Here is a 14427-nt window from a genome sequence, read left to right on the forward strand (position 1 = left end):
TCTGATGCCCCCTGCATCCTAGAGATGCCTGAGTGCCCCTTACCTATCTTGCCCCTGTCTGCGCCATCATTTCCATCTCTAGAGGAGACACATTAGAATTTCCAATGTTGGAAGGTCGCCAGATGTGCTGGCTGTGGCTTTAGGCAAGTTGCTTGGCCTTTCTGAGCCCTAACGATCGCATCTGCAAAATAAGAAGGGTAATTCCCATTTCCTGAAATTGTTCTGAGGATTAAATAAGCCTGCAAAGTACTGAACAATTCAGTAGGTGGTGGTAGTTTCAACCCCTGGATCCTGCCGCCCCTCCTCCTTTGGCTCTGAGAGCCCAGAGCCTACAGGGTTCCAGGAGAAGATTAGTTTTGGGTGTCACTTAATCCAGGTGGCCTTTCCGCAATCCGAGCCTTTGTGGGGGCAGGAGTGGTATAAACCGCATAAGGGTCAGATCTCACAGAGGCTGCGGAATGGAGCGGAGTGCAGGAGCCCAGCTGTTGCTGCTGCTGTGGGCGATGCGCTGCGGGCAGACAGCGGCGGATGCGCCCACTGGCTTCACGTCCGTCATCGAGGTGACCAATGGGGGCCCCTGGGGTGACTGGGCCTGGCCGGAGATGTGTCCCGAAGGATTCTTCGCCAGCGGCTTCTCGCTCAAGGTGGTTTCTCAGGCCTGGTTATCGGAGGGGGCGGCGACGTGAGGATCCCCAGAACCGGGGATGGCAGTTCTCTGCCTCGCCTTCGCTCCTGTCCTCCTAGGTGGAGCCCCCCCAAGGCATTCCTGGCGACGACACCGCTCTAAATGGGATCCGGCTGCACTGCGCTCGGGGGAACGCGGAGCGCAACACGCACGTGGTGGAGTCCCAGTCTGGAAGGTGAGTGTGAGATGTATCGGTTTCGCGGGTGCGGATATCCTTTACCCGGGTGTCCTCTAGAGTGGGATATGCTTTTCTCCTGTTACACCTTTTTGGAGTACTGGTGGCCTAGGAGTAAGGAGCTGAGCTGCCAACCCAAAGGCATATGGTTCAAATCCACCGGCTGCTCAGAAGGAGAAGGATGATCAATCTTTCGTGCAATTTACTACCTCTAAAAACTGGCTAGAGGTCGGTTCCAACTTTATGGTACTTAACAAAAAAACACATTTTTAAGCCAGGTGGGCAGCACCTTCAAAGCTATTTAGATTTGGGAAAAATGAATGAAAGATCTTCCCTGGGCATCTCCGGGGTAGGATTTGACCCCTGGAGGTGGTCCCGCCTTCGCTGGGCGGTCTGGAGTTGGGTAGGGGGACCCTCCGAGCCGTCCCGCCTCCTTCTCAGGTGGGGCGCCTGGAGCGAGCCCCTGTGGTGCCCTGGCGGGGGCTTTCTGGTGGCCTTCTCGCTCCGCGTGGAGGTCCCCAAGACCCCCGGGGACAACACGGCGGCCAACAACTTGCGTGCCCGCTGCTCGGACGGCACGGAGCTGGAGGGGCCTGGCCTGACCTGGGGAGAGTTTGGAGACTGGAGCGTCCCGTGCCCCAAAGGCGTGTGCGGCCTTCAGACCAAGATCGAACAGCCTCGAGGCATCCGCGACGACACTGCGCTCAACGACGCGCGCATGTTCTGCTGCCGGAGCTGACCCCAGCGCAACCCTCTTAAACCCTAGTCCAGGCTCCTAAGGCAGGCTCCTGGCTCCCAAGGCAGGCAGCGTGCCCACCTAAAGGCAGGCGGCGTGCCCCATAAAGGCAGGCTGCTGTGCTCCCTTAAAGGCAGGCTGCATGCTCCCCTCCTCAAAAAAAAAAAAAAAGGCCAGTCTGCGTTCCTCCTGCTATTAAAGCTTCTTCTTCTTGGCTTTGGTCTCCCTTGTTTTGGGGTGAGGGAAACTGTGCCCCACTGTCTCCTTCTTGGCCAAGTACTCCACTGGCGGGTATTTGATTTTGGCTTTGGCTCTGAGACCCATGGAAGTCTGTTGTAAACACAATCCATAAGGATCTGTATATTCCACAAGAATACTCTTAAACACACTATTTTGCTTACAAGTTAGAGAAGCTCCTGAGTCATACACCCACTTTGTGATGGTATTCACTCAAGAGCCCAAACTGTTTTCTTTTTAAACAGTTGTTGTTATGTAGAAATCCAGCTGCTTAACACCAGAGCTCCCTCCTTTCTAAACCACTCACTCAAATTCGTTGCTGATGAGAAGCAACTGATAGCTGACACTCCAGCCCATTCTCAAAGGCTGTAAATTGCTTGAGAAGAGATCGACCATCTTCCTCCTGCAGAGAAAGGCGGATTCGAACCTTGTAGGAGCTGTGAGTGGGATGTGACTCATAGCAATCCAATGAACGACAGACTTGAACCCTGACCTATTCTGTTCTAGTATCTCTGACACACATGAGCTCATTGCTGTAGTCCCTGTCTTTCCAAGAAATATCTTCTGCTAACAATATGCCCTAAGTATGAGACTTGAGGTCCCACCATGTTTGACTCTAAGGAGCACTCTGAGTGCAGTTTTTCTAAGAGATATTGTTTTGTTTTCTTGGCGGAACATGAGGTATTCAGTACTCTTCTCCAACACCACAGCTTAAAGGAATAAATTCTTCTGTCATACTTATTCATTGTCCAGCCCTCAGATGCATAGCAGGTGACTGATAAGCCCATGGTCTGAATCAAACATACCTTAGTTTTAAATTGATATCAGAGACAAAGGAGCACATCAAGCCTCAGGAGAAAAGGTCAAGAGAGGTGGGGGCTTTCTGTCAAGAGAGAGCACTCTCCATTGTTTGTTGAAAGGAGACAGGACTGAGGTGTCCCTGTGGTTGTAGGTACCTCCATCTGGGAGTCCTTGCCTCTGCAGCTGCGGGGCCATTCCAAGGGCCAAACAGGAAGAGAGATTTTAGTACACAGGACTTCAGGCCAAGGGAACAGATTTTTGTAGTTCTCTGCAAGAAAGAGGGAGGGCTGACTTGAGACCCTCTGCATGAAAGCTGCTTAAGCTAGCAGCCTTGACCTCTAATCTCATGCCACTCCAGAGACAAAGGAAGATATCAAACTCCAGGAGAAAAGATGTGTGAGAAACTGCTTGAATAGAACACCTGGTCTCACACCACTCAGCCACTTCATATACGATAGAGTTGATGTCAAGGTGAAATTCCTACAGGGCTGCAGTGCAGAACAGAGAGAACCTCAAGGACTTTAGGAAAGGCAAATTTTCCCTGAAATGATTTACAGTGGAATGAACATCTCATCACATTTTTAACTTGGCAAATAACTAGTAACATTATAAAGGCAAGGACCACCAAAAACTTTCATGGACACAATGTAAATGACCTAACACTTTCAAGAAAAGCTTCACATAATGTCAAGAAAGCAAGAGATCACTTCAAACACAGTGAAAAAACAAAGTAAACCTTTTAAAAAAAGAATTCAGAGACTATCAGAGACCTCATGAATACCCCAGAGTCAAGAGGGCAGATGATATATGTTAATATGGTGACCTTTGAACAGTTACAAATAAAAGTACAAATGATGGAAGAAACAATGGAAGCCACAGATAAAGGGAATAACCTAGAGGTATAGCACCAGAAAAAAAAATATATTGATGAAGAGCATATATATTTTTTTATATATTTGAACAGCTTTGGAAGAAGGTGCAAATGATGGAAGAAACAATGAAAACCAGTAAGAAAGCAAATGCTCCAGAGACACAGAGCCAGAATACTGATGAGGAGGAACTTGCACAAATATGGAAGAAATGAAAAAAAAAAAGGAAGAATTGAAACAATAGAGAAAAAGAGATACAAGAACTTGAAAAATCATCATAAGATTTGGAGGGTATGGCAACACAGTACCAGAAATAACAGAAAGGCATGAAAATGCAATCCAGAACATTAAGACTAAAGTGGTAGAAGTGTTCAACATGCTTGAAGGACAAAAAGGTAAAACAGAAGAGATGGAGCAGAGAGTCAGTGAGCTGGAAGACAAGACCCTTAATGGAAACATACTAGAAGAAAAATCAGAGATGAGACATAAAGTGAAGAAAACATTATCATGTGGAATGAAAAAAAGAAACAACATATGTATGATTGGAATTCCAGAATATGAAAGGGATAGGAAAATCACTGAGAAAATTGTGGAAGAGGTCCTAGAAGAAAATATCCTAGGTATTTTGAAGAACAAGGAAATCCACATTCAGGAAGCTCAGCAAACTCAATAGACTAAACTCAAAAAGGAGTACATCAAGACATATAGTAAAATTCTCCAAAATAAAAAATAAGGATCAAATACTGAAAGCTGCATGAGAAAAACAGAGTCACCTGCAAAGGAAAAGCAATCAGATCAAGTTCTAATTTTTCAGCAGAAACCATGTGAGCAAGAAGACAATGGGATGGCATATACAGAAAGTTGAAAGAACACAGATGCCAACCCAGGATCCTGTACCCAGCAAAGCTCTCCATCAAATACAAAGGATAAATTACATTTTTTAAGGAAAAGAAAGAACTTAAGTAATTTGTGAAAACAAGACTAAAGACTAAACCTACAAGAACTTTTAAGGGAAGTCCTACACACAGAGACACCAAAGGAAAGAGGATGGGACAGAGTAAAAAGAAACACAGCAACATTACAACAATAAAACCTGGTCTGCAAATAATCGTCAGAACAGAGCAAGGGAACACTGCATGGTTCAAAATTGGGAAGGGCGTACGCCAGGGATGCATCCTATCTCCATACCTTTTCAACCTATATGCAGAACAGATTATCCAGGAGGCTGGGCTCTATGAGGAGAAATGTGGGGTCAAGACTGGCGGACGATTTATCAACAATCTGCGTTATGCGGATGACACAACCCTGCTTGCTGAAACTGAAGAGGACCTGAAGCGCCTGCTGCAGAGTGTCAAGGACTGCATCCTACAATATGGATTGAGGCTCAATGTCAAGAAGACAAAGATTCTCACCACTGGACCAATTGGCAGCATCAGGGTGGATGGTGAAGAGATTGAGAGTGTACACAGCTTTAGTTTGCTTGGCTCCACAGTCAACAGTCTTGGCACCAGCAGCCAGGAAATTAAAAGGCACATTGCCATGGTAAAGTCTGCTGTTAGGGACCTCTCCAAAGTGCTGAAGAGCAATGGTGTCTCTCTGGAGACTAAGGTGCGTCTGATACAGGCTATGGTCTTCCCAATCACTTGTTATGCATCAGAGAGTTGGACAATGACCAAGGAGGATAGAAGGAGAATTGATGCCTTTGAGCTGTGGTGCTTGAGAAGAGTATAGAGAATACCATGGACTGCTAGGAAAACAAACAGATTTGTCCTGGAAAGGGTTAAACCGGGTGGCTCCTTGGAGGCAAGAAGTCTGAGGCTCCGTCTAACTTACTTTGGACATGTTGTGAGGAATGACCAGTCCTTAGAGAGGGACATCATGCTTGGGAGGGTGGAGGGACAGCGCAGGAGAGGAAGGCCCTCTATGAGGTGGATTGATTCAGTGACTGGGATAATTGGGATGGGAGTGTCAGAGACGGTGCGATTGGCACAGGACAGAGCGGAGTTTAGGGCTGTTGTACATAGGGTCGCTATGAGTCGCAGGTGACTCGACGGCACATAACAACAACAACAACATGAATGGATTTAATGCACGAATCAAGAGAAAAAGAGTAACAGAACGGATTTTTAAAAGCCCATCAATATGTTGTCTACATCTAATAAATTGTTTAAGACACATTTAATAAACAAAGAGAAAGATAGACTCAAAATCAAAAGCTGGGAAAAAATGTATCAAGCAAATGGCATCCACAAAAACCCAGGAGAGGCAATACTAATCTCTGATAAAATAACTCCAGAATGAAAATCATCATAAAAGATAAGGGAGGGCACTGTCTAGTGATTAAAGGCATGGTAGATCAAGAGGACGTAACACTGGTCAACATCTATGCACCAAATGATAGACCTGCTAAGTACATAAAACAACTGTTAACAGAACTGAAGAAAGAAATATCACCACAATAGTGGTTGGAGACTTCAACACACCACTCTCGCCAAAAGATAAGTTCAACTCAAAAGAAACTTAACAAAGATGCAGAAGAATTAAACTGCACAGTGAGCCAACTCAACCTTGTGGATGTAGTCTAAGTACTTTACCCAGCTAAAACTCAATTCACTTTCTTTTCAAGTGTACATTGTGTATTCTCCAGAATTGATCACATATTAGGGCATAAAACAAGCCTCAACAAATTAAAAAACATTGAAATAACCCGAAGTATCTTCTCAGATCACAGTGTCATAAAATTAGAAATTAACCCCAAGAAGATAAAGCTTATAAAGCCATCAACGTGGAAGCTAAATAACACCCTGCTAGAACACGATTGGATTATAGAAGAAATAAGAATGAAATTTAAAAAGTTCCTTGAAACAAATGATAATGAAAACCCAACATACCAAAATTTCTGGGATGCAGCTAACACAGTCCTCAGGGGCCAGTTAATCTCAATAGGCAAACACATAAAAAAAATGAAGAAAGAAACAAGATAAAGGATATAACCCAGCACCTTCATCAAAGTGAACAAGAACAACAATCTAATCCAATAGCCTCTAGAAGAAAGGAAATTATAAGGATAAGAGCTGAAATCAATGAAATAGAAAACAGAAAAACAATTGAAACAATCAATAAAAGCAGTAGCTGGTTTTTCAAAAGGATCAGTAAGATTGACAAACCACTGACAAACTTAACAAATGAAAAAAAGGAGAAGAGACAAATAATTTGATTAAGGAATGATAAGCAGTGACATCACAACAGAACCAGAGGAAATGACATCTATAACATCAGAATATTAAAATAATAAAATAAAAGCTATACTCAGATAAATTTGAAAACTTAAAGGAAATGGACAAAATACTTGAAACTCATGCCCTGCATAGAACACTTGAACAGACCCATCACAAAAGAAGAAATTGAGCAGGTCATAAAGAGACTTCCCCACAAAAAAATCCTGGACCAGATGGCTTCACAGCTGAATTCTACCAAACATTCAGAGAAGATTTAGCATCAATTCTACTTAAGTTATTTCAAAATACAGAAAAAGAAGGAACACTCCCATAGACATTCTATGAAGCAAGCATAACCCTAATACGAAAACCAGGCGAAGATATTACCAAAAGAGAAAATTATAGACCAGTACATAACAACAGCAACTTGTCATATTGCCTTAGCAAGTAAGTATTTCCAGTACAATAGTGAATAGCAATGGTGACAGTAGACATCTTTGGTCCCTGTTTGATATGACAAGTTGCTGTTGTTATGTGCTGTCGAGTCGCTTGCGACTCATAATGACCCTATGTACAACAGCCCTAAACTCTACTCTGTCCTGTGTCAATTGCACTGTCTCCCATTCACCCATCCCGATTACCCCAGTCACTGAATCAATCCACCTCATAGAGGGCCTTCCCCTCCTGCGCTGTCCCTCCACCCTCCCAAGCATGATGTCCCTCTCCAAGGACGGGTCCCTCCTTACAACATGTCCAAAGTATGTTAGACGAAGCCTCAGAATGCTTGCCTCTAAGGAGCAGCCCAGTTTAACCCTTTCCAAGTGGAACCTGTTTGTTTTCTTAGCAGTCCATGGTACCCTCAATACTCTTCTCTAACACCACAGCTCAAAGGCGTCAATTCTCCTTCTATACTCCCTAGTCATTGTCCAACTCTTTGATGCATAACAAGTGATTGCAAAGACCATGGCCTAGATCAGAGGCACCTTAGTCTCTAAAGATACACCATTGCTCTTCAGTACTTTGGAGAGGTCTCTAACAGCAGATAGAAATAAAAGGCATCCTGATTGGCAAAGAGATGGCTAAATTGTCACTCTACGCAGATGGTTTGATAGTGTATACAGAAAACACTAAAGACTCCACACACACAAAGAATTGTTAGAGCTAGTAGATCAGTTTAGCAGAGTGGCAGGATACTAGATCAATATCCAAAAATCAGTGGGATTCCTCTACGGTAACAAAGAGAACTCGAGAAGGAAACCAAGAAAGCAATACCATTTACAACAGTCAACTACAAATTGAGATACTTGGGAGTGAACCTACTAAAGATACGAAAGACATGTACAAAGAAAACTACAGAACATTTCTGCAAGGCACAATAAAAGACCTAAAGAAATAGAACAATGTGCCCTATTCATGGATAGGAAGGCTTAATTTTGTGGAAATGACAATCCTACCAAAAGCAATCTACATGTTCAATATAATCCCAATACAAATACAAAACTCATTTTTCAAGGAGATCAAAAAGGAAATTGTCAAGTTTATTTAGAAAGGAAAGAGGCCAGAATAAGCAAAGTACTTCTGAAAATAAGTTAGAAAGTGGGAGGTATAGCACTCACTGGCCTCAAAACACTACACAGCAGTTAGTAACTAAAACAGCATGGTATTGGTACAATGACAAATGCATATACCAATGGAACAGAATTGAGAACCCAGAAACAGACCCAGCTATTTATGGTCAACTGATAGTCTACAAGGAAATTTAATCTATCAAATGCAGATATGATAACCTCTTCAACTAATGGTGCTAGCAAAACTGGACTGCGAGATTGAGATTATTGACAGCTTCAGTTTGCTTGGCTCTACAATCAACACCAGAAGCCAGGAAATTAAAACACAAATTGCATTGGGAAAGTCTGCTGTCAGAGACCTCTCCAAAGCACTGAAGAGCAACAATATCAGTCTGGAGACTAAGGTGTACCTGATACAGGCCATGGTCTTTGCAATTACTTGCTATGCATCAGAGAACTGGACAATGACTAGGGATGATAGAAGGAGAGTTGGTGCCTTTAGGGGTGCTGTAGAAAAGTATTAAATATACCACGGACTGATGAGAGAACAAACAAGTTCATCATGGAGAAGGTGAAGCCAGGCTGCTCCTTGGAGTCTGACATACTTTGGACATGTTGCAAGGCGGGACCAGTCCTAGGAGGGGGACCTCATGCTTGGGAGGGTGGAAGGACAGTGCAGGAGAGGAAGACTCTCCAAGAGTTGTGTTGATTCAGTTACTGTTGTAATGGGGATAGGTGTGTTGGAGACAATAAGATTGGCAAATGATAGAGCAGGGTTTAGGGCTTTTGTACATAGGGTCGCTAAGAGTTGAAGGCTACTCAACGACACATAACAACAACTTGTAGAAAGCTGAAACAGGATTCACATCTCACACCATACACAAAAATCAAGTCAAGGTGGATCAGAAACCTGGGAGTAAAGCCCAAAACCATAAAGCTCATAAGAGACAAACTGGGCTCAAGCGTAGAATGCCTAGTCTATGATATAAAGGGATTGATTGCCAAATACAGTCAGAAATACACAATCTGAAGACAATAAAATTGATGAATGGGACCTTCTGAAAGATTAAATCTCTGTGATCATAAAAAACTTTTCCCAATAGGGTGAAAAGAAAACTTACAGACTGGGAACAAACATTTGGCAATAACATTTCAGACAAGAGACTATAATGAAAGTTTACAGAATCCTTCAGTGCCTCCAGAAGAAAAAAACTGATAACCCAGTTACAAAATGGGCAAAACACATGGAAAGAACTTTCATAGAGGAGGACATTCAAATGGCCAACATGAAGAAATGCTCCAAATCACTGGCAATAAGAGACATGCAAATAAAAACCATAATGAGATACCATCTCACCCCAGTTAGCATTGGCAAAGGTTAGCAAGGCAGCAAGTACTACTAAATGTTGGCAAGACAGGAACTCTTATACATTGTTGATGGGATTGTAAAATGGTACAACCACTCTGGAAGGCACTTTGGCATTTGTTTAAAAAGCTGAACATAGATATTTCATATGACCCAGCTATTCCACTGCTTGGACTATATACTCTAAATGAGAACTGAGGCACAGATACTTGTACACCACTGTTCATTAGCAGTGTTATTCACCATAGTAAGAACATGCACACAGCCCAAATGCCCACTCACAATGAAATGATTTGAGAAATTAACGTACATTCACACAATGGAATACTATGCAGCACACAGGAGCAAAGATTTTGTTAATTGCTACCTAACATGGGAAGGACTTGAGTATTACGCTTAGTGAGCTAACTCAGTCTCATTAAGACAAATACTGTATGTTGTTGTTGTTAAGTGCTGTCAAGTCATAGGCATAGCAACCCTATGAACAAAAGACCTGAACATTTGTATAACTTTCATCCTTTCTCCACGGTTCATAAGGTTTCTGGAGGCAGGCTATTTTGAAAGTTGATGCCACTCCTGTAGGATCATTATTATAGAATGTGTACGAGGATCCTATGGTGGGGGGGGGGCGCTTAAATATAGGGTCGCACAATTTGATGGGTGGAGGGAGTGATTGGTAAAGGAAAGGGGAAAGGTTTGGTGTGAAAAACAATATATATAAACTTTATGAATTTTGTATGTAAACCAGTATAAAAGAAAATGTTTTTCAAAATTGACATCATTGCTTTAAACTACTAGTGGAAACCAAAATAGGAGACTTCTGCCAAATTGTTGTTGTGTACCACTGAGATTGTCTATCCTTTTTCTGAGCAGCAGGTAGTGGATTGGAACAATGTGACTTCAGGATTGCAGCACAACTTCTTGCCACTAGGCCACCAGAACTCCCTGATCCAGGTGAAAAAACTATCATGGCCATAAGGTTTCATTTTTTAAAGATCAATACGTTGAAATTTCTTGTGGTTTCTAGGGGCCCCACCCCCAATAAAGATACTGATTTTCCCCTTAGGGCCTTTTTCTCTCCTTCTATCTCCTGGAATCCCCCCAGGTGTTCAGGTTTCAGTTCAAATTTCCCTTTCTTAACAAGACTCTCCATATCTTATAAAAATAGCCACTCTGAACATTATCCTATTACAAATATTTTAAAACAGAGTTTCTCATTAATCCAAACATCCCAGCCCTGGAATGTTAAATTCTTGGGAGCTTAGGGCGTGTTTATTTTGTTTGCCTCTCTGTTTTCAGTCCACACAACTGGCTCACTATTTATTATTTAAGAAAATAAAAAGCAGGTTGCGAGGGTCTCAAACAGGAGATTCCCAAGCCCCAGTGTATCTGGGGGTCCCTTGGACACTCCATACACAAGGCACACTCAGAGTAGAGTAGGGATAGCTCATGACAGTTTATTCCAAGGAGCCAGGGTGGAGGGGCTGGGCGGGGTTCCTGGTAGTGAGTCCGAAGAGTGGTTAGGCAGCAGGGCCTCAGTGAGGGTCGCCCTGAGGGGGGAAAAAGAGTGAGAACATGACCAGGAACAAGCACCCCCCTTGCCCCACCCTCCACCACTCTGGCCCACCTCCTTCTTCCTGCAGTCACCACAGAAGACCCCAATGGCTGCGTTCACCAGCTGCACCCCACACAGCACCAGCTCCAGGAAGGAGGCTCCCACTAGCAGCGAGAAAAGCGTCACATTCCAGGAGACCACGTTAGGCGGCTTCTCACACAGACTCCAAAGATCGTGGTCCAGCAAGTAGTTTCCACTGTGGGGCAGACAGGGTCACTGTGAGGGCCGGAGATCAGACCCTGTGACTCCCTCCATGCATCCATGCACCCCTGCACTCAGGCATCTGCCCAGGGCTCCGTGGAAGGAGCGCTCACTCCAGGGGGAGCCTGCACCAGTTTCCCAGTGGAAGGGGCAGATGAGGCCAGGCTTACGTGGAGTTGTTGAAGGGGTATCTCCAGTCACCGTTACTAGAGCAGAGGGGTCCAGATCGGAGCCCGGCTCCAGATACCCCGAGGCAGTAGGCAGCACCAAGCACCCCAAACCCTGAGCAGAAGACGGAGCGCAGCATCTGGGTGCAGAGATAAACAGAAGATGGTGTAAATTGTGTCTCATCCTCTCTACTTCAGGGCCTATTAAGCTGAGACTTGCTCTTCCCAGCAAACAAGTCTGAAGTCGTCGTCGTCGTCTTCTTCTTCTTCTTCTTTTTAAACTGAAGTCTTCTTGCATCATGTTTAAAAGAATTTCCTGTCAAACTTAAGGCCAAGGGCCTGAGAGGTTCAAGGGGGTTAAATCCAGTCCCCTTTGTTAAGGCCCTTGAAGCCCAAAACATGCAAATTCGAGGGAGTGGCAATGAGGTGAGACCTGGAGCTCTGCTGAGGAGCTTGTGTCTCTAAGCATGTATACAAACTTTGTAAGCAAATCAATTAAAAAATAATGTAAAAAAGAATATTACATTTAAGCAGTTCATAATAATAATATCCTGAGTCACTTCAAACACTTAGCGCCCCCTGCTGCCTCAGCGTGGATCTTACCCTGCATCGGTTTCCACAGCAGCCTGCACCGCAGCAGCCCTTGCCACCTGCCCGGACAGCAGAAATTCCTGGACACAGGACCTGTGGAAGGTCGGGAGGAACAGTCAGTGTGGTGCCTGTCCCCCAGAACTCCAAAGCCTTACTCACATCAGTGCTTCACTCCTTCAAGCCTGTAACTCCCCCAGACCTTCAGACTATGTGCTGTTATTAGTTCCTGTCTTGTTAGCTGTGATTCTTGGTGACCTTATATAGAACAGAATTAAATTTGCCCAGGCCACTTCTCATTCTGTGATAAGAATGGAAAGGTACCTTTTTATTCTGCACTTTTTGTACGCATCTGAGTCACACATAGTCCTGCCTGCTTCTGTGGTCCTGCGTGCAATAGTAATGAATTACAATCATCACCACCAATTATAAAACGATGATTTGCTTTTGTCTCCAAACTGTACAAATGAAAGCAAGGGCCATGATTCATCAGAGCACCTTCATCACGATGCTCTTTGGCAATTCTAATAAAAATAGTCTCATACTCTTTCATTGCCGTTGAGTTGTAACAGCCTCATTGATGATTCTTCAGTAGGTTTTTGGAGGCTGTAAATCACACAGGAGATTTCCCATCTTCCTCCTGAAGAGCATCTGGTGGATTGAATCACGTGCCTTTGGCACAATCATGTGATTGGCAGCACTACTTCTTACCCACTAGGCCACCAGAGCCCAATAAAACAAAACAAAACAAAACAAACCCTTTGCATTGAGTCAATTCTGACTTGTGAATTGGCATTGAGTCAATTCTGACTTCATAGAGCTTCCAAGGCTGTAAATCTTTGCTGTTGTTGTTATGTGCCATTGTGTTGACTGTAACTAATAATGGCTCAATGAACAATAGCTCTGAATCTTGCCTTGTCTTGAGCCAATCTCATCATCTCTGACACACCTGCCCCCATTTCCACAGTCATTGTGTCAATCTGTCTCATCCAGGATCTTCCTCTCCTACACTGACCATCCCTTTCAAGCTCTTCCAAGGAGCAGGCCCTCTGGGCAACATGCCTTAAGTATGAGGTGGAGCGTCACTGTTCTTGCCACCAAGGAGCAATCTGGTTTCACCCTCTCCAGGACAGACCTGCTTGTTCTCTTTGCAGACTCTTCTCCAGCACCACAACTCAAAGGCATCCATTCATCTTCTGTCATTCTTATTTATTATCCAGCTCTCAGATGCATAGGAAGCAATTGAGAATGCCATGGCCTGGGTCAGGCATGTCCTGGTCTCTAGACTGACATCGTTGCTCTTTAGCACTCTGGAGAGGTCCCTGACATCTAACCTTCCTAAAGCAACTCATCTTTAGATTCCTGACGATTGGTGCCAAGGGTGTTGATTGTAGGTCCGAACAAGATGAAATCATTAACAACCTCAGTCTTTTCTCCATCTATCATGATGCTGTTAATTAGCCTGGTGGTGAAGTTTCTTTGCTTTCTTGAGGTTGAGATGCAATTCATCTTGCAGGCTACAGTCGACCTTAAGAGGAGATTGCACAGCAGAGCAGGTGGTAAATTCAAATTTGACTTTTCAATTAGTAGCCCAACATATAATGAACACCACCAGAGGGTCGGGTCCTTAACCTATATTGTGTGTGTGTATGTGTAACTCGAATTCATTGTCATCATGTTGAAATAAACTCATAACGGATTTCCAGTTATTGTCAGAGGCTGTTAATCACACAGGATGAAATTTTTTCCATCTTATTCATTGGAGCGGCTGGTGGGTTCAAACAGCCAGAGAGGTGCTGCCCCTGGGCTAGCAGTGCAATTCCCTGTGCACGATGCCGCCAGAACTTTCTGGTCCCATGAATAATATCAGTTAAATAATGAGAAAGGTAGAAAGAAAAATTTCTTAGAGCACACATAAAAGTTTACCTATTGTTGTTGTTGTAAGTGCCGTCAAGTCCCTTGTGACTCATAGCGACCCTATGTACAACAGCCCTGAAACTTGCTCTATCCTATGCCAACTTTACTGTCTCTAACACACCCAGTGAAAATTGCACTGGAGCGCAGAGAAGCCAAAGCACAGGGAAGAATTCAAGATACTAAAGAGTTGAAGAGAAGATTTCAAAAGGCAGCACGGGATGACAAAGCAAAATATTACAATGAAATGTGCAAGGAGTTGGAGTCAGAAAATCAAAAGGGCCGAA

At 43.9% G+C, this 14427-nt stretch overlaps 2 protein-coding genes across 2 annotated transcripts in view; one reads left to right on the plus strand and one right to left on the minus strand.

The window, feature by feature from the left end:
* Positions 1-458: 458 nt before the first annotated feature.
* On the plus strand, positions 459-1599 carry VMO1 (vitelline membrane outer layer 1 homolog (chicken)). Its single transcript, XM_006899076.1, has 3 exons — positions 459-644; positions 745-860; positions 1302-1599. The coding sequence occupies exons 1-3, from the start codon at positions 459-461 to the stop codon at positions 1597-1599; spliced, it is 600 nt and encodes a 199-aa protein (XP_006899138.1).
* Positions 1600-11102: 9503 nt separating this feature from the next.
* Positions 11103-14427, minus strand: part of TM4SF5 (transmembrane 4 L six family member 5) — a 20236-nt gene continuing 16911 nt past the window's right edge. The window contains exons 2-5 of the mRNA XM_006899160.1: positions 12242-12322; positions 11642-11778; positions 11263-11466; positions 11103-11205 (exon numbers count right to left, since the gene is read on the minus strand). Of these exons, the coding sequence (XP_006899222.1) occupies positions 11103-11205; positions 11263-11466; positions 11642-11778; positions 12242-12322 (525 nt within the window). The remainder of the gene's footprint in view (positions 11206-11262; positions 11467-11641; positions 11779-12241; positions 12323-14427) is intronic.

Source organism: Elephantulus edwardii, unplaced genomic scaffold (assembly GCF_000299155.1).
Source record: "Elephantulus edwardii isolate Elephantulus edwardi_28Jun2011 unplaced genomic scaffold, EleEdw1.0 scaffold00246, whole genome shotgun sequence".
NCBI lineage: Eukaryota > Metazoa > Chordata > Mammalia > Macroscelidea > Macroscelididae > Elephantulus > Elephantulus edwardii.